A 25,517-nucleotide genomic window follows, 5' to 3' on the forward strand; every position below is an offset into this window, starting at 1 on the left:
CCTTTCTCCACTTCTTCCTCCCACCCCCTTGTATTTGTCAGTGCAACCCTCTCTGGCTTCATCCCAAGAACGCCTCCAAATTGCTCTTCTAGAAAAGAATCAGGGCCTTTTTGGAGGAGTCCTTGGAGCCAAACTACTCATCCTATCCTGTCAGCAGCATTGGATATATTTGGTCACTCCGTTCTTGAAATAAAATTGATTATTCCATGTCACCACTCTGGTCTGACTTTCCTTCTACTTTAAAGGCTCTGAGGGCAGCCCCAGTGGCTCAGTGGTTAGGCACCGCCTTCAGCCCAGGGTGTGATCCTGGAGACCCAGGATCGAGTCCCACGTCGGGCTCCCTGCATGGAGCCTGCTTCTCCCTCTGCCTGTGTCTCTGCCTGCCTCTCTCCTCTCTCTCTCTCTCTCTCTCTCTCTCATGAATGAATAAAATCTTTAAAAAAATAAAATAAAATAAAAAATAAAGGCTCTGAAATACCTCCTCACTAATCTCTCTGGATTCTTACCCTTTACAATCATTCCCTCTGCATACAGGCTACAGTGATGTCTTTAAAATGTGTATCAGAGCATGTCACTCTCCTACCTAAATGCCTTTGTTGGCATCTATTGCACTTAGAATAAACACAAACGCTTTACCATGGACCATAAAACTCTGGATGGCTGGGCCTCACCCTTTCAATCTGATGTCATTTTTCTCTCTACACAGGCCTTTCAACTACTAGACCCGACTCCAAAGCCTTTGCACTTGCTCCTTTCTCTTGCACTAGACCTTCTGACTTCTCAGAGCACTTGAGGGGCCTTCCCTGGACTCTTCTTCAAAAGTGACTACACACACATACACATTTATCCTCACACCATGAATCATATCACTCTAATCTCTTAATAACATTTACCAAAAAAGCCAATGTTATCATTTAATTTCCAATTCATTGTTTGTTTTTCTTACCAGAACACAAAGCTGTAGGACACCAAGGGTTCTGTCCATTTCCTACACATCAGTATCCCCAGCATTTTTTACCAATGCCTGGTATACAGTGGAAGGAAGGAAAGAAGGAAGGAAGGAAGGAAGGAAGGAAGGAAGGAAGGAAGGAAGGAAGGGAGGGAGCTAGTACTTCAATACAAGAGTTGGCTGGTTCAAAGGAAAGATCCCTGGTTTCACAGCTTTGGTTAGCGGAGATTAGAACTGGTTAGTCTGTCCTCTTGTCATTCGAATCTGTATGACATTTTTGTCATGTTATTGGTACTAATGGAGTGGAGGACACCTGTCCTCCTGGCAGAGCAAAATACCCAATCTAGGGCCCGCATGGATATTAGCTTGTGGTTTCCAAACCGTGAGCCACAAAGAATCAGTATGCCATTTACTTAAGACGACATTCTCCCAAGGTAAGTGAGAATGTTCCAAGAAATAATAAATAATAATAAAAGCTTTGATGGCGTTACAGACTTTCTAATTCACTGCAACAGGGGGTGATGTTTCCCATCTGCTCCTCTCCCCCATCACAGGATACAGAGCTCTTCAAGCTGCCAAAAGGGAGGCCCATTCTTCAAACAGCACACCTTGCCTTTATTTGTGTGATCAATGCTTTGTATCAAACACAGCCAGAGAAAAGATTAAAAGAAGTGAAAATGATGAAAATCAGAAGCTGGTAGCAGTGCCAGCTGGAAGGCACTATGGGCTCCTGAAGGAGCTAGACGACCTTGGGAAGCAGGGAAGTGTAGGGATGGAGCTGCAAACTCTCTGTTGTCTCTGCCTGCCAGGGGACAGTTCAATAGGGAAGCTTGGCTGGGTCCCTACTCCCCCAGATTCCCTGACACCAGCACAGTCAGATGCTTGCAAAAAGAAAGAAGCTGATATCCTGTGATAAAAAAGGAACGTAATGTCAGCCTCCGAAATTCTCTTTTCAGGGGCATGTTGCCAGGGCTGGAAGAAAATAGATAGTATAGGGGATTCCTGGGTGGCTCAGCAGTTTGGCGCCTGCCTTTGGCCCAGGGCGCGATCCTGGAGTCCCGGGATCGAATCCCACATCGGGCTCCAGGCATGGAGCCAGCTTCTCCCTCCTCCTGTATCTCTGCCTCTCTCTCTCTCTCTCTCTCTATGTCTATCACAAATAAGTAAATAAATCTTGAAAGAAATAGAAAGAAAGAAAGAAAGAAAGAAAGAAAGAAAGAAAGAAAGAAAGAAGAAAAAAGAAAGAAAGAAAGAAAGAAGAAAGAAAGAAAGAAAGAAAGAAAGAAAGAAAGAAAGAAAGAAAGAAAAAAAATAGTATAAATTTCTAGAGAAGTATCCTAGCCATCTTAAAAAAAATGTGAAATATAAAACATACGAGTGAGGAATATACCGACCATTGGAACACAATTATCATTAGCATTTTGGTTCATTTTCTTTCAACTTTTTAAACGCTGTTTCTTTACATACTTCAAATACAGAGAGATAGCTTTGTTTCTTACAACTTTCATGAAAAATACCATAAGATATTAAGGATACCTAACATTCACAAGCAAAGTGTAAAACAGTTTCCTAATGCCCTAGTATCATCAATGACTATTTTTATCATTAGATTCTTAGGATTTCTTACAATTTGCTACAATATAAATCATTGTGTAATGAACAGCCATGGCTGTGCTTTATTTTAAAATGCAACTTGTGGGATGCCTGAGGGGCTCCATGGTTGAGCATCTGCCTTCGGCTCAGGGCGTGGGATCGTGGGATTGAGTCCCACATTGTGCTCCCCACAGGGAGCCTGCTTCTCTCTCTGCCTGTGTCTCTGTCTCTCTCTGTCTCATGAATTAAAAAATAAAATATTTTATAAATAAATAAATAAATAAATAAATAAATAAATAAATAAATACAATTTTTTGAAAATGCAACTTGAATTCTGGTTCTGCCATTTAGAGTCCTTGATAAAATCATTTATCCTGTCTGAGGATTATTTAGATTTCTTCAGAGCTAAAATAGAGATAATAATTGCTATTTACAGTATCACTGTTTAAGGAGTAAATGAAAATAGTTGTGAAGTCTCCTGCTCACAGATGTTCAGTGCCTTTCCTGAAAGGACTTTTTAAAAGTAAGGTAAGTATTTCCTAGTGTTCTATTTTCAATTTTCTATGTTTTCCCATAAAAGTCACTCTAATTGAAACAAACTAAATTTAGAAATATTGGGATTTATGAGAGTGCCAGTCCTAGTAAGGAAAAAAGTGTCTAAGAAGCTTGAAATATGGTTTTGTTCCTCTTTCCTTCTAAAAGTGAAAGATAACTTCATCAAAATCCTAAACTATATCCAATATAATCTTCTTATTTGAAGGTAATCAAAGGGGGGAACTGATATCTGTTTGCATTTACATTTAAATGCCTTCCTGCACCTTTTTTTGAAGACTGGGATAAGAGCCGCACTACTTTGGTTAAGCTCCACAGAGCTTTTAATACCAAAATCTTATGTTTATTACCCAGTTGACCACCGAGGTCACACCTGAGTTACTACAGACCTGGGTATCAGCTATCTCCTAATTCGAATTTCTCTTAGAACTTAACAAATTGCATCATGCCCTTGTAGTGCTGAGGTAGGGAAACTGAAGGAAGGAATAAAAACCTGCTTTTTGTGCCTTTCCTGCCTCTGTTCTTGCTAGGACCTGCACCCCTCCTTTGCACATGCCTTAATGCACATAGTGTACATCTTCCTGGTATGAGATGAGGAGTTTTGATTTCTCTAGAATAGACAATATCTGAGGAAGGCCAGGTGTGGATGACTGGATGCAGCTATCATGTGGTTGTTCCAGATCACCAGGGCTGGGCGTCTTGACATCAAGGCCTCCTGGCTCCAAGGAGTAACATCTGGGTCCTCATCTTTGCTCTAGGTGGTTCCTGGATGCCTGAGAGGACATGTACGCCATCATGATCCTCAATTTTAAAACCCCAGACCCCAAACAAAGACAGGGATCTTATGACTTTGTGGTCTGTCAAATAACAAAAACAAAAAATACTCTTATAAACATGATTTTAAATCTCAACAATCACATTTTGGGGTTGAATCGCATAAGAGAAAAGCTTTCAATAGGAGAAACCTGGACACTCTTAGAAGCTTTAGCTCCTTAACTGTTCTTTCTAAGATAATTATGACTTTCAAATAAGCTAATTAATATTGTTCAAGGATGCTGAAATTTTTCTCTAAGAAAAGTAATGTTACTGACAAAAAAAAAGATTTTAAATTACCTCAAAAGCAATATAAACATGTTCTGGGGCTGGAATTAAAAGGAAAGAGATAGTAGAAATCTTAATGATTTAAGGTTTGAAAAAAATTCCATTGTTGATGTTGCTGCAGGGCAGTACTCTTCCTCTGAAGGTGTGACCTTGCTGAAGAAGCGTCTTAACATGAGTGGACCCAGAGCTTCGCTTTTCTGGAGACCAGAGGCTTCTAGAAATCCGCAGATGAAGTATGTCAGCTCAGTTCTTCTCAACATCTTTCTCTTTGGGGTGATGTGCACATCCTCCTGGTGCTCCCATTAGTTTCTCCTTAAGTTTCTTCTGGGTTAAATGGCTCAGAGTTTAAAGGCCTCATGCCTAAGTGACTGGGTAGACACGCACATCATTCCATGCCAATGCCCTAGCGTGTCCCCTCTCTGATACTGTCCGGGACTGGCAGCGTTCAGAGAAGACAGCAGAACGGGTTTGTGATCTATGCCCTGAGCTGGTCTCTGATTTTGTGCTGCCTGGCTGGTTTAGTCCTGTCCCTGAATGTCGGCCACTATGTGACTCCCTGATGTGTCCCCAACTGTCTATCGCTGCTGGCGGCCTCATCTGGTCAGGTGTTCAGTGTAGTCAGCGGCTGGTGATGGCTGTGGTGCATGGGTACTTCAATCTCACTGGAGACACCATGGGTAACTTTAAGCAAGTATGGAAAGAACAGGGCAAGGGACAAACAGCTCTGAGACAGATAAACTTACATTAAATATTTACCCTAGAGAAGTTCTTTTAAACTGAAAAAGATTTTTTAAATGAGGTAACACTAAGATGTCTTTAACTGGAAAGTTTAAGTATCATTTCCCCAGATATCCAGGGGTACCAGTCTCAGGAAGAATTTAATTATCATAGAAAATAGAGGATACTTTGCACTGCTGGGGATTGACCCCAAAGCTACAGATGCAATGAAACGCTGGGACACTTGCACCCCGATGTTTCTAGCAGCAATGTCCACAATAGCCAAACTGTGGAAGGAGCCTCGGTGTCCATCGAAAGATGAATGGATAAAGATGTGGTTTATGTAGACAATGGAATATTCCTCAGCCATTAGAAACGACAAATACCCACCATTTGCTTCGACGTGGATGGACCTGGAGGGTATGATGCTGAGTGAAGTAAGTCAATCGGAGAAGGACAAACATTATATGGTCTCATTCATTTGGGGAATATAATAGTGAAAGGGAATAAAGGGGAAGGGAGAATAAATGGGTAGGAAATATCAGAAAGGGAGACAGAACATGGAAGACTCCTAACGAAACGAACTAGGGGTGGTGGAAAGGGAGGTGGGCGGGGGGTGGGGGTGACTGGGTGATGGGCACTGAGGGGGGGATGGGATGAGCACTGGGTGTTATGCTAAATGTTGGCAAATTGAACTCCAATAAAAAATTTTTTTAATTAAAAAAAAAAGAAAATAGAGGATACTTTAAATTTTTTGGCAGATAAACGTTGTAGGTAAATTTTGACACTTGTCCACATTTCCCCTTCATAAGAATGTCAAAATTTAAAAGCTCATAATGGTAATCTTACATCTGCTTTATCAGGGAAAAAAAATCATTCACAGCTTGTAGTACTTTATTACACATGCCCCATCTTGACATTGATCACAACACCCAAATGTGTCCTCATGTTATTATGGAAAAATAGTTCTAGACTATTCTGATCCCCAAATTAAAAAAAAAAATCCTCCCAATGACAGCTTGGTATGTTGTGTGTGGGGGGGGGGGGGACTAGATATAACAACCCATTTGATATATTTTCCAGATTTCTGGGGTAGAGATAAATATGAGAAGCTTTAAGTGAATTTATCTTGTGATACTGACACCTGCAGCAGAGAAGATATTGGAATTCCATACACGCATCCATGCCTGGGGTCCCTCCATCCCATCTGCCAGTAAGGCAAAGTGCAAAGAGATTCACACCAAGCAACACAATATAGTTTGTGTCTTACACGCTCCCTAGTTATTCCTCTTTCATTTGTTAGTGAATATTGTGTGCTGAGACTCATTAAATTAAGCTTTTAACAGCATTTGTAAAGAAATAGGTTGCTTGTGTTTGCTGCACATAGGGAATATTATTTACCTTTGTTTCACAGTGTGACTTAGAAATGCACTCAGTTTCTCTTTTTCTGTGTCAACAGAGGCTTTTTCATCTCTTATCAGCTTAGCAAGGAGCAATATCTAGTTTCAGTCTTAGATCTGGGCCATGATCATTCCTATCTTTTTTTGTCTGTTTTTTTTCCCCCCTTTGGTCTTTTTTTTTTATCAGGACTTAACTGGTATAAACAGAAAGGACCCAGATTTAGGACTCAAAGCCCTGGGTTCAAATTCTGTATGCCATTATGTACTTTGGACACGTCTGTTTTCTAAAACTCCCATAAGTAAGATACTCCCATGGGGCATGTTGTGTTAACATGTGAAGGGGCCACATAGGGTTTAATAATTACATGTGGGCACCATTCTTATCAGCATTAAGCTCCTTTACTGTTAAAACTACTGAAGGGGCATAAGATGACTTGAGAATATTTAACTTTAAAAAGAAAGCAGCTGAAAGCTAATTCAATACTGAAAATTATTCAAATCTCTTCTAATTAATATCTGCTCATAGTCACTCCTTTCCTATCCTTTAGCAGACCCATGGTTTTGGAGTTCCACAACTTGATCCTTTTTCTTAGCCTTCCTTCTCCCCTCTTCTTCTTACCTTATCTGGATGTATGTAGCTTTGACCATCATTCAACATTGTACCATAAATACAAAAAAAATCAAAATTTATTGCAATGTCCTTCTGTTAACACTGATATTATAGCCTGTTCCCTTCTTAGTAAGCTATGAATCCCAACTCTGCTCTAAGGCTGGTAAACTGTTCTTTCAACTCTCTCGTCTCCCTGGATGTGGCCCACTGGGCACTACTCCCCAGCTCTGGTCTTCCAACCTTGGCTCCTTTCAACTGCTGGTCTCCTAGCACTTCTCCTTCGGTTTCTAGGCCTTTTCCATTCAGCTCTATGAGAAGTTTCTAGTCTCCACCTATAAGATTTCCTGTTTGTGGCTAATCACGCATCTCCTTTTTCTACTACTCCACAGCCTCCATTTAAAGGGTGGAGATCACTTTAGATCAAGCTGCCCACTCCTTATAAAAGCACTAGAGGTTTCACTGTGATCATCTGAGTGGATGGCGTCACTGCAAAGTGTGTTTCCTTTAGGCAACAGCACCCAGGCATGCGCCTATACTCTCAATCTCTCTTTCTCCCCACCTCCCACCACCCTTCAAAGCAGGTTGTCTGAATTATGGTTTATTTTTTAAAAGGCAACAAAATACTTAGGAAAGATCAATATAATGAGAGGATGGATAAGCAGGCTGAATTGTGACAAATTCCAGCAGCCTTGCTATCAAAAATGAGAACAAATCACACTGCAACAACTAATTCTCTGCAAGAAGGTTCAGACTTCCAAGTGGCTCTCTGAATGGTAAAGCATACAAATCAGGGCAAGGTTTTAACATTCCAGCCCACTACCTTTTTCTCGTGTAGACATATACTTGTCACAGACTGAATAGAAATATACCTGTTCTTATTCCAGGAAACCTGCCTTAATAGTTCCCCTAAAAATCAATAGGTTTCAACTGACAATGCTTGAAGAAGTTTCACTTCAGTTGATACAGCTTGTTATCTGCAAGCTACTTTACTTAATGTGTTCTGAGACCTCAACTGGGCCGAAAAAGTCTATTTGAGATACTGATTTATATTCTCCTGTCCATCACTGACCAAAGGCAACCTTGACTTCACTTTTAAAGCACACCCATGAATGGTTACAAGTGGCCATGGCAACATTTAATAAATGCAAATCTTTAATTAAGATGAACCCAGACATCTCTCTTATGTAAATCATTGAAAATGGAAAATAAATGGCCCATGGTCAGTGTTCTATGTTCCCCAAGGCTAGGTAGAAAGAGACAAGAGCAGGTAATCCTCAGTTTACCCAGTGGGGTAAATAGTATTATCTTTATTTTAGAATGGAAGAATCTGGAAATTTCCTCTAATGGACATATCCTGAAGTTTCATCTACCAAGAATTTAGGAGGAGGCCTGTGTATATTTAATCTAGAACGTTTCAAATTCTCCTGCAACATCATAGTTATATATTCAAATAGTTAACTCATAAGAATATAAGGAAAAATGATTAGACATTAAAAAATAAACCACAGAATTATTAGCAAATCACAAGGTGTGTTTCTTCAACTAACTCAAAAAAAGATAAAAGGCCTCTTTCACCCTTTAGCACTTAATGGAAATTTTATAAAACTTAAAGGCATTTTCTAGTAAAATAAATTATTCAACAAAAACCTTTATAGAAATTGATAGGTAACTTTACACTCTAATAACTAAAATATGACAAAATTTAGACCAGGGACAGCTTCTACACTGTGGACCTAGCCACACTGCTCCCATGCTAAGAACCAGAATACAGCAATGAGGTTGAAAGCATTCTAAATCTAGCAATCATGAGGATCCAAGATTTGTTTGTATAGGAGGTCCTAAGATCAGAGATCTTTATTTAGCACCGTATTAAATTTGATTGATAATAGCAGTAATTTTAAAAGCACTCTAAAAACAATATAATTAATCTTATTCATACAAAATTGCAGAATATGTTGGGTACTGCTTACTCAGTTTTAAATGAAGCTAATGAGAACATCAGAATTGCACAGAATGAACTGGTACTATCATAATATAAAATGTCTGTGTAGACCCTTTATAATTAATAAGAATGTTCCCACTTATAGCAAGCTTCCTAGGTATTGAAAAATATTTTACATAAATGATCTCACTTTAATCTTCATTAGAACACCATGAGCTAGATGTTCTTAAAGCCATTTTACAGATGAAGAAACTAAGATTGAGAGTTTGTTTGTTGTAAAGCCACACAAGTAGTAAATGGCAGGAGTGATCCTGAACTCAATGTGTCTGGCTCCAGACCCCATAATCTCACCCCACAACTGCACAGCCCTTCTTAAGGAGACTCAGAAAACCTATACATGCTGAAATGGCATGCTGAGATTGGCTCTCAGACTCACAAATTCTGAATTTATACACTGAGATTAATTCTTAGACTTGGTACTGGGTATTTCATGAAAGGGCATAGATTTTCCAGTAAGCTGAATGAAGTCTCTTCCAAGAGCTGAGCCATACAGCTAGAAATTGCATCTCACTTTTAGAATTCAAATACTTGTCTCCAAAATTTCAAGGACACTATAATGATTGGTGAGCATAATTTTCTTAAATTTCAGTTTTTCTTGAATATGAGCCATACTGATAGGGATGAAGGGTGATTATTTAGATATACCCTGAGGTATGTACTTCTAAGGAAGAAAGGTAAAGCACGTAACTCACTCCTAAAATAGTAACGGCATTATCACCATGCCATTCTTTAAAAGTTGTAACTCCATTTCACTCAGCAAAATTCAGTCCAAACTGAAGGTTCCATCTGCTTAATCTGTTCAAATTCTGACACCTTCTTGAATCTATTTTTCTCATTTTGTCGCAGTTTTAGGTTCAGCATATTCAAAAGTCGTGTGATACCAGTAATAAGGTTCCGTCTCCTACATCACAGGTTGTCCTAATACCTGTGCCTGTCACAATCCTTTAATGCTCCAATGTTATTAATCTGAGGAAGTAGCTTAGTAAATCCTTTTTCTCTACTTCAATTTCTTCCAAATATCACATAAAATGGAGATGGTAAAGAACTCATGAATGAAGTGGAAAAAAGTTAGCCTTGTTTCTTCCTTCACCCTTGATTCATGTTTTACAAAGTTCATAGTAAAAGTTCTACTGATACCTGCAAGTCACTTAGTTCTTAAATGCAAGGCGATAAAGAACTTCCGGGCAACCAAAAGGCACTGCTTCTGAATTTGTAGCTGTTTCAAAATTAAAGTTATAAAACAGGCCACCTTTTTCCCAAGAGGAGAGTAAGGATGCCACTCCAAGTGATTTGATAACTACTTCAGTACAAGGACCATGAATAATAGTGGAAAAAAAATTAAATCCATGATTACAAAAGACTCTTAATTCATTTTCCTTCTTGTTTATTACTCCTGCTGTCCTCAAAGCTTTATCCTTGTTAATGAGATGAATGGATATTGCTTCTAGAAACGTCCAGGATTTTCATTAGGGCAAAAAGTTGGTTCAACTATAATGTTCTTTTTTCTAGCACTTCAATACACCTATAGTAGAGTCACTGATGTTTATCAGAACATTTAGAACCTGCAAGATTTTGAAATGCCTTTTTTTTTAAAGATTTTATTTATTTATTCATGAGAGACACAGAGAGAGAGAGAGAGGCAGAGACACAGGCAGAAGGGAAAAGCAGGTTCCATGCAGGAAGCCCGATGTGGGACTCGATCTCAGGACCCCGGGATCACGCCCTGAGCCAAAGGCAGACACCCAACCGCTGAGCCACCCAAGCGTCCCTTGAAATGCTTTTTGAATGGCTAGAAGAAATGCTAAGTTATGATAAATAGGATGTCAATGCTGAAGTATGTTTTAACCCAAACTTTTGGTTATGAGAATTTTTATATATACTGAAATTTTGATATGCCAGCATGGATACTAGTATATTGTACTATATTCAATAATTGTTGATTTTTGTCATATTTTCTTTCTCTCCCCATATATATGTGTACATACATATACTCACACACATTTTTTTGTTGCTTAACTAATTGAAGGCAAATTGCAAGCATGTTATTACCTTGGTTGATACAAATTTTAATGTATACTAATTCTATAAAATATAGTTATCTATATATGAAGTATATGGTATTATATCCACCTATAAAATATATGGTAATTAAAAACATTTTTGTGGAGCCTGGGTGGCTGAATGGGTTGGGCGTCTGCCTTCAGCCCAGGTGGTGATTCTAGGGTCCTGGGATCAAGCCCCACATTGGGCTTCTTGTTCAGCAGGGAGCCGCTTCTCCCTCTCCAACAACCTGCCTGCAACTCCCCCTGCTTGTGCTGTCAACTAAAGAAAATCTCAAGAATGTATTTTTATTATAATTACACATTAATTTCCCATAAAGATTTTTTTAGTCAAAATATTCAATTGTCTAAACATGATGGTTTATGTTTATTATCAGTATTAACTCTGTCCTGTATCTGATCATCAAAGAGATATGGATTTCTCCATAGGGCTGGTGCATTAATCTGTCTAAATTCGAGTCATTGTCTATCATCCAGACATGTCAGTGCCTAAGGGATTCTCAGTGATGAACTGAAAGTCTTTTATTGCCAACGTAATCTGAATCCTTCCTCAAGTATTAAGTTATGAGAATATTACAGACTAACATTGACACAAAATAAAATTTGAGTAAACTGTCTTGAAAAGTATTTAAACAGATCCTGGGAGGATTATTATTATCAAATAATTGACTGTTAAAGAGATGGGAAATCTTTGCTGGACTTAAAAATGTTCATATGTGAATTTAATCACCTGTAAACTCATGGAATCTTCTTTGGTTTATTAATTTTCTTGAGTGTGATATAAGTTACACTCATCTTCACATTAAAATACTAAATGGCATGTTTTGAAATTCACCTTAGAAGTCTTCTCTTATAAAAAAAAAAAAAAGAAGAAGAAGAAGAAGAAGAAGAAGACGTTTTCTCTTATAGGTAGTATTTATAGGTAGAATTGTGTCCCCTGCCAAAAGCTATGCTGAAGATCTAACCACTAATACTTCTAAAATGACCTGCTTTGGAAATCAAGTTGTTGTAGATGTAAGTAGTTCATTTAAGATGAGATCATAATGGCGTAGGGTTGGCCCCCACCCAATAGGAATGGTGTCATTCTAAGAGGAAAATTTGGACACAGTGCGCAGAGGGAAGATGAGATGGAGACACATAGGGAGACGGTAGCCATGTGACAATGGAGGCAGAGGTCAAAGTGACACGTCTGCAAGCAAGCTTCTGTCACCAGGAGCCAAGAGAGAGGCATTGGACAAGGTCTCCCTGAGCACGCCCAGAAATAATCGCCCTGCCAAAAAAAAATAACCTTGACTTCAGACTTCTGGCCTCAGAACCGTAAGGGAATAAGTTTCCATTGTTTTAAGCCTCCTTGTTTCTGGTAGTTTATTATACCAGATCCAGGAAATTCTCATCAATAGCTGATAATAGATGACAGAAAGATAGACAGGTAGATAAATAGACAGACAATCTTTTAGATCTTTTAGGTTTAGGTCTAGTCATAAAATGAGGACTTGAGGAATTATCCAGTGAAGTAGTATGGTGGTTCCAAAGTTATCAGTTGAACCACACAAAGTTGCCATTTTTGTATGTAAAAAAATGATTTCATAGAGGCAATTTTATGCAGTTCAATCTAATTAATAGATTACATAAATAATTCAATTTCTGAAGCCCTCTTTTCCCTGAAAGAGCAGATCTTTAACCATTCACTAGGAAAATACTTTGTTTTCCCTGCATTGCTTTTCTTCTGTAAAAAGATTCTTAAGTTTCATGCATCTCACTTAGATAGGAAGTTTCGTCTTCACAACCGATATGAAATTAAACATTGGAGGCAACTGCTCTTCGAGGTTTTGCCTCCTATTTCTCTCATTCACACATCTCTGTGCATGGTTTATTCTAGGAGACAATGCTGGAGATTCCATCCGATTTACGTTCAAAGCTTGGGTTTCTCCAGAGGATTTTCTCTCATCCATTTGGCACAGCAGTAACTGTGTTTGACAACATCTGCCTTACAGCACCATCTGACACTTGGTTGCCATCCACAGTTTCTTCCCGCCTGGCTTCCAAGGAGGATGTTTCCCCAACAGAGGTGGAGAAGAGAAGACAGCAAGGGCAAACCAGAGCTTTACTTTCCTAATGAATGAGTCACCAACCCACCAAATGTCTTCACCCGTCTCTTATTCCAATTCAACCAAAGATTTCTGACATAAACCAATTATTTTTCTAAACCAGTCATTTGTTCTTTGGGATTCTGAGCATTCACAGGTCATTTCTGAATGTTTCCTCTCCTAGACATTCATATAGCTAGCCCCTTTCAAGGTTGCCTCAACTATTTTATGAAAATAAAATAACCACTCACAAATTTTACTGACAATTTTTTTAACCGGCAAGAAAGGATACAATCAAGTCCAAAAACATCTCTTGTGTGACTACAGCTAAAGCATGCCAATTTATTTTCATAAAAAATAGATATTTAATAGGAAGTCCCATTTCATCAAATTTATCTTTTATGAAAGATAAGTATCTTTTGCAGTTACCCTCATAACAAATCAATGTTATGACTATAAGAAATTGATTCAAGACAAAATTCCAAACCTTATCAATCAAAAGATTCTTCTATATTCTGGTGCAACTTAAACCATTGGCTATACCAAATAGGAAATTCAAAATAGAGGTTTATAGTAGAAACTGACATTTAAATTATTATCCTTCAATTAAACTGTCTTTGTTAGTTTGCTCTGGCTTTAAATTCTAAGGTTGTTTCAAGATGTCATTCTACTTCTACTCAACTGAAAAATCCTATGCCATTATGCTCTTCTTCATTATATGAGATTCTAAAATTTCCCTGTGCCAGACAATACATAAACAGCTGGTGATATTAAACCACCTTTAGAAAAAAAAATCTCTTGGACTAAAAGAGGAATTATTTGATTTCAAAATTTATGATAGCTCTCTCCTCAGCATACTTTACAGCTGGGTTTTCAGAAGGATATATATTTCACAGAATTTGAGAAAGAATGTGCTATAAAGAATATGTTGTGTTTTTGTGGTCTTATAAAGGGAAACTCTTTAAAGACAGAGAGTACCAGGGGACTGCAGTGACAAATACTCTGTGGGACACAGAGCCTACCAGGAATACTAGTGTTAGATGCTGCCATTTGTATAGTGAACCTTCACCTGCTGCATTTCTTACTCATTGGAGATAAGCCTAAGTAACTTTCCCCCCTCAGCTCACCTAGGAGCATATGCCAAAAGAAGCAATATGAAAACACCATCCTTCTTTATTCAAATAGACTTCTCAAATGTACAGGCTCAGTCCTAGAAATGACAGCATTTGTCTAGTTGCACTTTACCAAAGCAAACCCAACATCTGAAAATGAAGTCAGAAGCTGATGACTCCTTTCACAAATGCATCTATTTGTGTTTCACTTAGGTATTTTTAAACAGCAAGCATTTCTAGTATATTAAACTGTTATTGGAGATTTTATGTGTGTGTGTGTGTGTGTGTGTATATATGTTTTCATATATATATGAAAACATAACTGGTGTACAAAGCGTAAGAGGTCCACCTGCCAGCTCTAAATGTTTCTCCTCACCACAGTTCTCCCCACAACCACTCCCAGCCTGAGATCCACTCACTTTCAAAGGATCACGTAGCTTCCATCAGAAAACAAGCCATTTGGCTGCACTCTCATTATCAAGATTCAAGGGAGTTAGCTGCACACAGCAGTTCTCTGGCCTCTCTGCCCCGTAAATCAGGGCTCCCGCCTTCTCCAGGTCACAGATCCCTTAGAGATACTGTTATATAATGAAATAGACTTACTGTTTTCTTTAACACTTTGAGAGCATAAGGCTTCTGGGTCCCCTTCTGTTTGCATCTGTACACAATGGAGGTAGCACCCCTTGAGGGGGGAAAAAGACAAAAAGAAAATGTTATGCTCTGGACGTGAAATCAAGGGGAAAGCTTGAACATAAGTATCTTTTGCAGTTACTCTCATAACTGACAAGTGTTTATAAGTTGTACTACAGTACCAGCCCAAATGTTGTATTTTTTTTTCTCACAACTGAGTACAGTTCACTCAGAAAAACTCTAGGTTTTCCAGTCTGTTCCTTTCCTCCCGGCCCATACCTATACAAGTAACATGCCCAGGGCTGCTCCATTCAGTAGGCTCTGGAATAATCTGGTTCCTCAGGTGAATGTAGCTTTTGGAGGACATCAACCAAATCTCAGAGTCCCTGAGCTTCTCTAAAGGTACGTGTCTGGGGTAAAATTAACCGTACGGCGTCAGGGAGAGGGTTTAAGTTCAGCACCAGGCTGGAAGGGTCAGGACAGCGGGCACTACTTGCTGAAGGAACAGGGAACCCTGTGAACTTACACCAATTCGTTCAATGCCCAGCATTCTTCCAGTGCCAACATTAACCCCACAAAGGTGCTGGCTCTTTCATGTTGGTGAAAGACGCTTGCTACCATTTATTTACACATGTCCTAACAAAAACAATTGTGTGAGATATCCAGGAGAAAATACGATAGAAATGGTTATAAGACATACAGAGGAAAAGTAAATCTATATTTATTAAAAACTCAAAGAAGTATAGAATGTTTTTTACCTGTAAAGGGGAATGGCAAGAAGGGCTCAGTAACTGTCTTAATACGTGTGTGAGGTTACTAAAAGGAGGACATTAAAAAGCAGTGTGGTCCTGATGTTCCCTCTCCACACATGAGAGCAGGACAATTAAACAGAGACAAAAGAAGTGCATACACCAAGTAGGCTTAAGTTCAACCTCAGAAAGAGAACTTTAGATAAATTTTAAAATAAGATCAGTTGAAGTAAACCTGTCACACTTTAAAAATCAGGCTAAAGGACCTCTTGTGACATATTCAATCCTGTGTTTCTGAAATTCTAAGTAAGCACAAAAGAATTATGAAAACTAAACATATTCCTAGCTGCCCATTCACAATCCATTTTTAACAGAGTAAGAAGTCAGGAACTGATGGTCTACGTGCTAATACAAAGGAACAATTTCAATGCATCTTTAAAAACTTTAGTAAGATATAACATATATACAAAGAAATAAAGGGTTTTAGAAACGGAATAAACGGATAGAACTACAAAATTCAATTTTATTTTAAATTATCTAAAAGATAACTATCTAAAGCAAAATTATTAATGATGCATTGTGTTTATATGTAAGAGTAAAATATATGACAATAGCACAAAGAATGAGGGGAGAAATCAGGAAGATACTGTTGGGTTCTTATACTTTATGTTAAGTATTATGAGATTATTTAACAGTAGATTTTGATTAAAGATGTATACTGTATAACCTAGGGCAATGTATAAAATAATTTGAACAATCAATAATAAAAAATCAATAATGAAGCTAAAATGAAATAATTAAAAAAGTGAAATGTGAGAGGAAGAAACAAAATAAAAGATTAAAAATAAAACAGCTAAAAATATGGTGGATTTTAATCCAATCATATTAGTAATTATATTAAACTTTATAAATACATTAATTAAAAATAAAGATCATCAGACTGGATTGGAAAACTGAGATCAAACTATATGCTGTGGACAATAAGACCATTTAAATATAAAGGTATAAATAGGTTAAAAATAAAATTATAGAAAAGAGATACTATGCAAATACTAACCAAAAGAAAGCAGAAATAGTTATACCAACATCAAGTCAACCAGACTTCAGAATAAGTATAAAGATGGACACTACTTAACTATGAAGGGGTCAATTTCCCGTAATGACATAACAAATGTATATGCACCTGTTACAGCACTTCAAAATGCACAAAGCAAAAATTGATAGAACTGAAAGGAGAAAAAGACAAACCCACAAATACAACTGGAGACTTTAACACACCTTCTCAGCAATTGTTAGAAAAAGTAGACAAATTTCACCGATAGAAGTCATGAATATTATTAAACTAAGCTAACCTAACTGAAATGAAGAGAAAATTACAGAAAAAGCAGAATACACATTTTCTTCAAAGTCAGAAGATTCACATCTTCAGTTTCCAGACTTAGTATAAAACTATAGTAATCAAGAAAGTGCTGTTGGAGAAAGAACATGAAAAAGAATGAAAAAAAGAAGAGAAATAGTCATAAACATATAGGACTTGTCGGTAAAAAGGCAATTCAGTGGAGAAAGGACAGTCTTTCTAACTACACAAATAGTGTTGGAACAACTGGATACCCACATGGAAAAAACAATCAAGCAAGCAAGCAAAACAAAGTAAAAACCTTCTTCCAAATTCACACTGTACCAAAAAATTCTCAAAATGGATCACAGATATAAATATAAAACCTAAGATTCTAAAACATGACCAAAATAACATGGAAGAAAATTTTGTGACCTTTGTTAAGGCAATGAATTCTTACGTACAAAACCAAAAGCACATGAATCAAAGAATAAATAAATAAATTGGACTTAAATTTAAGAATGTCTGCTCTTTGAAAGCCATGACAGGGAGAAAATGTTTACAAATCACATATATGATAAAGGACTTGTATCTAAAATTACAAAGAAGCTTAAAACCCAATAAAAAATAACAGATTTTAAAAATGAACCAGGGATGCCTGGGTGGCTCAGTGGTTGAGCATCTGCCTTTGACTCAGGGCATGATCCTGGAGTTCTGGGATCAAGTCCCACACCAGGCTCCCCACAGGAAGCCTGCTTCTCCCTCTGCCTGTATCTCTGCCTCTCTGTCTGTGTCTCTCATGAATAAATAAATAAAATCTTAAAAAAAAAAGAACCAAAGATTTTTAACATCTACTTCACCAAAGAAAATAATATATCGATGTCAAAAAGTACAGAGAAAGATGCTCAGTGTCATTAGTCATTAGAGAAATGAAATTAAAACCACCATGAGATACAACTACATACTTAGTGGAACGCCTTAAAGAAAAGAGACGAAGAGAGAGTGAGAGAGAGAGAGAGAGAACGCACAAACCATGGGCGGGCAAGGATGCAGAGCAACTAAAACATATACTTTTGGAAGGAATGCAAAATGGTACAGCCACTTTGGAAAACAGCCTGGCAGTTTCTTATAAAATTAACAATACCATATAATCCATCCATCTTACTCTTAGGTATTTGCGCAAGTTAGATGAAAGCTATGTTCACTCACAAACTTGAAAACAAATCTTGGTAGCAGTTTCTTAGTAATCATCAAACACTGCAAACAACTCCAATGTTGTTCCTCAAATGAGAAACAGATTAACTATCTGTGGACCCATCCATAGAGGTGAATACTACTCAGAGAGAAAAAGGAAAGAGCTAGAGTGCACACACCACCTTGGATGGTTCTCTAGTATTCTCAGGGAAAGAAGCCAGATTCAAAAGTCTACATACTCATTCCATTTATAGAATATTCTTGCAGAGACAAGACTATAGGGACAGAAAATACATCAGTGCTCAGAGATCAGGAGGGACCAGCTACAAGTGAGTATGGGAGAATTTTTTAGCATTTTGCTTGTGGTGCTGCTTATATAACTACATACATTTGTTAAAGTAGGTAGAAATGTATAATAAAATAGGTGAAATTTACTGTATGCAATTACACCTTGATAAAAATAGAGTGAAAAACCTTTTCAAGAAAACCATATTGTTCAAAGGTAAGATTTTTTAAAAATTACCAAAATGTAGCCTATGACACTCAACTTAGTCTATTTTTATTTAATGGTAACCGATGACATTTTAAAAAAAGAAAGGAGGGCAGCCCCAGTGGCGCAGCGGTTTAGCGCTGCCTGCGGCCCAGGGTGTGATCCTGGAGACAGGGATTGAGTTCCACGTCGAGACCAGGGATCGAGTTCCACGTTGGGCTCCCTGTGTGGAGCCCGCTTCTCCCTCTGCCTGTGTCTCTGCCTCTGTGTGTGTGAATAAATAAATAAATAAATAAATAAATAAATAAATAAATAAATAATAAAATCTTAAAAAAAAAAAAGGAAAAGAAAAAAGAACAGAAAATACAAGGGAAAATGATTTGCAAACACTGAAGAAAACTAAAGATCCAATTTCCATTTTTATAACAATTGAAAAATTAAGATACTCAAAAATTCATGTCAAAGAAATACATTATATATCATCTATTCCTTAATTTCCTGATCACATTAAATTACCTATCAATAATTTCAGTATAAAAATCATTGTCTTAGCAAAAGCCTTCCAAACATGTTTAACAAAATACATTCTTAACTGATCAACCTCAGGATATAAGTATGCCAGAAATAATTTATAAAAACCTTTAAAAATTTTTTGGTATTTTTGTATATGAGGAATCCATTAAGAGAATCCAATTTTACTTTGTTAAGTAATGGACTTGTTAATATTAACATATTTTAATTTTTTCCACCTTTATTGAGTATAACTCACATGTAACATTGTATAAATTTAAGATGTACAATGTAATGATTTGATAAGTGTAGATATTGTAAAATAATTACTACAGTAATACTAGTTAACACATCCATCACCTCACATAGTTAGAAATAACTTTCACAATTTTAGAAATAACTTTTTAGAGGATAAAAAATTCAAGTTAAAAGAATAGAGCAGCCAAAATAAATTTATGTGAAAATAACATTTCAGTAATTTCTCTAAAATATCACCCATTCTTTGATCAAATTAAATGATTAGCTTAAAGAAACCACATTTCAATGTTTTTATAAAAATAATAAATTATTTTCTGTTAAACAGAAAGTTAATACACAAAGAATATTTGTTATAATATTGTATCCACATTTCAAAATAGATTATATAGAGAGAATCACCATAAAATTTTCTGAGATATAAAGGAAGCAAGAAGATTATAGCAGAGGATATTATATGGAGTTATTCAACTGGAAGAAAAAAAGCTTCATTACAACTATTAACTATTCATTACAATATATTCTTTAACAAAAAGGCCAAGAAATAAAGAAATTATTCCAGTTAGAATTTTTTCTGCTATGACTTTGTTAAGAAAGAGAGTTAATAATATCCAAATCCAAATTGAGAGTTAATATCAAATTTGGAGTTCAAATTTGAACTTCTACTTTCACAATGGTTTTAAAAGAATTGTTAAAATACTTTATTTTTATTTGTTTATAAAATAAACCTTTATTTTATAAATAAATATTAATTTATAAATAAGTCTTGATGTATAAAGATTTTATTTTATTTATTAATTTTTTGAAAGAGAGAGAACGTGTGTGCAAGAGCACCCAGAGGGGCTAAAGAAGAGGTAGAGACTCCAGCAGACTCCCTACTCAGTGCGGAGCCTCACTTGGCCTCCATCTCACAACTCTGAGGTCATGACCTCAGCTGAAATCAGGAGGTGGAGGCTTAATCGACTGAGCCACCCAGTAGCCCCTAAGGATTTTATTTTTAAGTACTCTCCACACCCAATGTGGGGCTTGAACTCACAAGCCTAGATCAAGAGCCCCATGCCCCACCAACCGAGCCAGCCAGGGGCCCCCTTAACAGAAATTTTGGAAAAAAAATATTTTTTAACTCTAGCCTTTTCTAAAATGGATGGTTATTAGGAAACAAGTTTAAAAGGTAGACTATCAAGTTTCATTACAGAGAAAGATGAAAAAGTTAAGAAACAGTTGATATTGGTACCCAGGTGTGTGTCAAACTTACAGATGTGGGGGAAAGCTCCAGATATAATATTTATGTATTTGTCTGAGAACATATCAAGTATAGAGTCCCATGCTACTACATTTAGGACTACTTAGCACAGAAAAGGGGGCCTTTTATCCTGTAGTTCATCTTTACATGCTCCTCATGTCCAACACTTAAGGAACAACTATCAACAGGATTCACATTAATGTTTCAGGGAATTAGGATGAAAATGCATAATGTTAAGACAATTTAGAGTCATGGGCACTCTCCAGTAAGGAAGGCTAAAAATCAGTGACTGGCTTTCTGGGGGAGGACTTAGTGGGACATTAGTGATTTGGGGGCTGAAGCAATAGAGGCTGGCTTGACTTGCTACCAAACCTACAACTTGTTCTTTGGAAATGCAAGAGAATTGCAGATACAGAATCTCTTAAAACACAGAGGTCTGCAGGGACTGTTGACTAGTCTCTGGCTGGCTTCAGACATGCCTCTGTAATGATACGCTTCACAGCCATGCGAAATCATCTCTGCTAAGTGTATTAAGCCTCATAAGCTATGAAAGAGTTTTGTTGTTTTTTTTTTTTTAAATGGGAGGGGTCTCAAACAGGACCCAGAGAATCTTGTTACCTTTTTCTAATGTTGAAGGTGCTTGGTTAAAGCATTGAATTATGCTAAAATATTAATAATTTTTAAACATTTCGATGCATTTATTTCTTGTTTTGTTTGGTTTTGCACCTGGTTTTTAAATTATTTTATTTTCAATATGTGTATGTGCTTGCAGGAAAGATTTTTTTTTTTTTTTTAGGAAAGATCTTTCTAACACTCATTATGGAAGGGTTTAAGAACAAGGCTGTGATTAATAAGAACTGTCAGTCATATGCTGAAAACATAATGTGTGCCAACTCTATATGTCATTGTATTTCTTCTACATGATTGACTTGGCTATTATTTAACAAGCCTATTCTTTTCATTGATTTTTTTTTTTAGATTCAATGAATTGTTAAAGAATACTGGTTATAACTCCAAAATTGATTCTTCTTGGGGGTGAAAGTAGAGTCATACTCAGGAACAGGAGCCTGAAAAAAATCAAAGTCTCTAAATGTTTAATGTCAGCACACATCTTGCTCCATTCCAGTGACAGTTTTTCATTGTTTCATTCTCCAACCCTGTCAGCTGCAACTCCTCCATGCTCTTCAATACTGAAGTGTTTCAAGGTGCTCTTTCGTCACCAAAGACAAAAATCAAATCTGAACCTTAAACCAACAAAGAACAGGAAAAACTGCTGGAATGACTGAATTACTGATTTGGCATTTTCTTTCTTTTTTTTTTTTAATTTCTTTTTTATTTTATTTATTTATGATAGGCACACAGTGAGAGAGAGAGAGAGAGGCAGAGACATAGGCAGAGGGAGAAGCAGGCTTCATGCACCGGGAGCCCGACGCAGGATTCGATCCCGGGTCTCCAGGATCACGCCCTGGGCCAAAGGCAGGCGCTAAACCGCTGCACCACCCAGGGATCCCTGATTTGGCATTTTCAATCCACAACTTGAGGAACGGCTAACCTTTAAAATTTAGAAAATTGTTATTAGACCTGGAGGTTTTCCAAGTCTGGTAAAGTTTACAATCCTAAAGTATATCTCAAAAATATCATGTCAAGGAATGCCAGTAAACCTCAGATTTTATGAAGTGCTCAAGGCCTGAGGTTTTAATAAGGCTTGGTTCAGAATTTCAGTCTATCCAGAACCATGCTCTCCCTTCTCTGGTTCATTTACTTGCTAAATCGTGCAGAGAGCCAGGGCAAGCACTCCAACCTGAGTTAGCAGGGTCATAACCCATCTTCCTCCACTCTCCTGGACAGATTCTCACTTGTTTCACCCTGATTTCAGCTTGCTCTATGCCCACTCCTTTATGTCTTCAAGATCTACGCTGGCAAGTGCTTAACTCCTCCATTCTGACCACCACCTCAAACCATGAACCATCATGCTCTTTACCTGGCGAGCCTCCAGGCCCTCACAGCCCTGCTTCCGAGTTCACAATTCCTTTCAGTTGTGGCCTTGACAGCACCTAGCTGTGACTTTGCTCCGAGTCCTCAGTCTCTGCAATGACTAGCTTATATATGACTCCTTTTATTTCAAAAATTTAACAAAGACCCTGCCCTAAGACAAAGTAAGAGCCTAAGAAGATTTGGAATCCAAATGCTGAATTTCAGTACAATAAAACAAATAAGAAACAGCTTCAAAGTACCAGGTTGCCTTATGTATTTGTTCTCAATCAGAAAATCACCTAACAGTAGATACTGTGGACATAAAGGGTCCTAATACTCTTATCACTCCTTCCCTTTGTTTGCTTTAAAATATTTACTGTCTCATATGTTAGCCATCAGAATCAATCAACCAAATGTCTGATGAAGACTTTATTTTTCTTTTCTCTTTGAATCTGTGTGTGCACATGCATGCAACACACATGAAACTGAATTTCCAATCAACCATCTCATGTCACCATGAGATGAGGACAGCTATGGCTCTTCTTTCTTCACCTTTCTGCTCCATTCCCAGACTCCTTTCCTTCTCTTCCATATCATCTACTTTACTACTGTGTTTACATGTATTCATCTAATCCAGCCTTCCCACCTTGACTTAGGCTTAGTGATACCAACATGCAGTAAATACTATTGTTTTTGTATACTATTGGTCGTAATGTACTCTTTCCAGTTTCTTGTAATATAATTGATATATAACATTGCATAAGTTTAAGATATACAACGTGTTGGTCTGATACACTTATATATTGTAAAAGATTACCACACTGGGGTTCATTTAACACTTCCATCACCTCACATAATTACTTCTTTTTTGTGGTGAGAATATTTAAGATTTATTCTCTTAGCAATTTTCAAGCATATAATATTAAATATAATCACTATGTAGCACATTAGGTCCTCAGAATTCAATCATAACTGGAACATTGTACTCTTTGGCCAGTATCTCCCCATTTCCCCCACGTCCCAGTCACTGGCAACCACCATTCTACTCTGTTATAGTTCAGCTTTTTCAGATCCCACATATAAGTGATATATACAGTATGTATCTTTCTCTGTCTGACTTATTTTGCTTAGCATAATGCCTTCCATGTCTACTCAGGTGCCCCTGTGTTATCTTCCTTTTAAAAAGAGTTGCCTTTTTTGGTGGCAGGCAGTTGAGTTGGGGACAAATCTTTTTGACCTTGTTCAGTTTGGTTTTATTTGTTGTTAAAGCAAATCTATTTGTTTTTTGTTCTTGGTGCAACAGCATGGTCCTTGCTCTAGGGATGTGGCCTATACTCCCAACATGTCTCATGTCTCATGACATGAGATTTTTTTTAAAGATTTTATTTATTCATGAGAGACAGAGAGAGAGAGAGAGAGAGAGAGAAAGAGATTGGCAGAGACACAGGCAGAGGGAGAAGCAGGCTCCATGCAGGGAGCCCGACGTGGGACTCGATCCCCGGTCTCCAGGATCAGGCCCTGGACTGAAGGCGGCACTAAACCACTGAGCCACTCGGGCTGTCCCTGAGATTTCAACCAAACATCTGAGGTGCTCAGTGAAGTCTCTCCACCTTGGTTTGGCCATAGATCCCCTGTCTTCTAACATCCATGCCTATCTTTCTTCTGATAGCTCTATTGCTGCTGCTTAGCTTCATAAAACCTCACCATATATGGTCCTCAGAGAACCATGGTGAATGTGGTACTTACCTTGTGTTTCCCTTCTCTCAGGAACCAAAGTCCTGTCCTGCACTGTTTAGTGCCTAAAAATAACTGTGCCATGCATTATGCCCAGGTAATTTATGGAAGTATAAATGTACTTCCTCTTACTCCAATCACTGCCAGAGCAGAACGCCTTGCTGACACTCTTAATTTTTATTAATTTATCAAGTTTAAATCAGATATTATTGTTGCAAAAAAGATAAACAATATATTTATTCTTTCTACATTTATTAATAGTGCATTGCAAATGGTGACAAAGCTTGTGAGCAAAGGAGATTAGTAAGTGATAAATCTATAAAAGCAAAATTAAGAAATTCCCTTTGGCTTTCTAGACAGCTTTTAAACATCAATAGCTTCAGTTATTATTTCTGAAAAAGAAAGAAATTTTGAGGCATGAGACATAATTATGTCAAAACAATGTGGCCAAAATTTTTTCCTGTTGAAAAATGATCAAACAGGCAAATTTTAGGACAAAATAACTAACCCATTTTAGATCACAGGCCTTGAGACTGCTCTAAAGGATTCACATGGCTGTGAGCTGTACCAGATGGTCACTAGAGACAAGGAAGAGATTTCATCTCTCCCAGCTGTGACTTAGTCTTCTCACTGGCATTTAGCAACATCTAGCATTTAATAGTATGAAACTATAAGGATTAGATATCAATCCGATCACTCCTTCAACGAACAGCTTAGCAAGGGGAAAGGCTGGGAGCTTATTTAATACATAGATATTTGGCCTGCACAGGTTTTTGAATGTCTTGCCAAGATATAAATATTCAAGGATTTCATTAAAAAATTCAGATTTCCAGGTTTTCTTGAATCTGGCAACAGTAATTTTTAAATCATGTCTAGTAGTAGTTGATATGACCTAAGTAGCAAATGATTTTTAGAGAGGGCCTGTAGTGCCCTTGATAGCTTTATACATTTACATCACCACCCAGATCCTGTGGCATACACATTTGCCTTCCCTGACCTAATGAACATTCAGGAAGTAAGTACAGCTGCTGGTAACCAAAGCAGATGAATGTCTAAAGGCTCCTTTCCAGAGATGTAGGTGGGATTCCCAATTCCTAGAACATATTTCATTTCTCTGCTTTAAAATTCAGTCCATGATTATTACTCTATTTCACTGTATCAAAGACACCATCGATTTTCAGAGGCATCATTATGCTATGATCACTAAAAAGAAAGAAAA

General features: G+C 37.4%; 1 protein-coding gene across 6 annotated transcripts in view; it reads right to left on the reverse strand.

Moving 5' to 3' along the window:
• Window positions 1-25,517, reverse strand: part of CAMK4 (calcium/calmodulin dependent protein kinase IV) — a 270,420-nt gene that overhangs the window by 81,734 nt on the left and 163,169 nt on the right. For all 6 annotated transcript variants that reach the window (XR_013359229.1, XR_013359228.1, XM_077861519.1 and 3 more), the window contains one exon: window positions 14,787-14,865. Coding sequence is in view for 4 of the 6 variants with exons in the window: in XM_077861519.1 (XP_077717645.1) it covers window positions 14,787-14,865 (79 nt within the window). In the remaining 2 variants the exon portion in view is untranslated. The remainder of the gene's footprint in view (window positions 1-14,786; window positions 14,866-25,517) is intronic.

The sequence above is a fragment of the Canis aureus genome, chromosome 2, assembly GCF_053574225.1.
Source record: "Canis aureus isolate CA01 chromosome 2, VMU_Caureus_v.1.0, whole genome shotgun sequence".
In the NCBI taxonomy this organism is placed as follows: domain Eukaryota; kingdom Metazoa; phylum Chordata; class Mammalia; order Carnivora; family Canidae; genus Canis; species Canis aureus.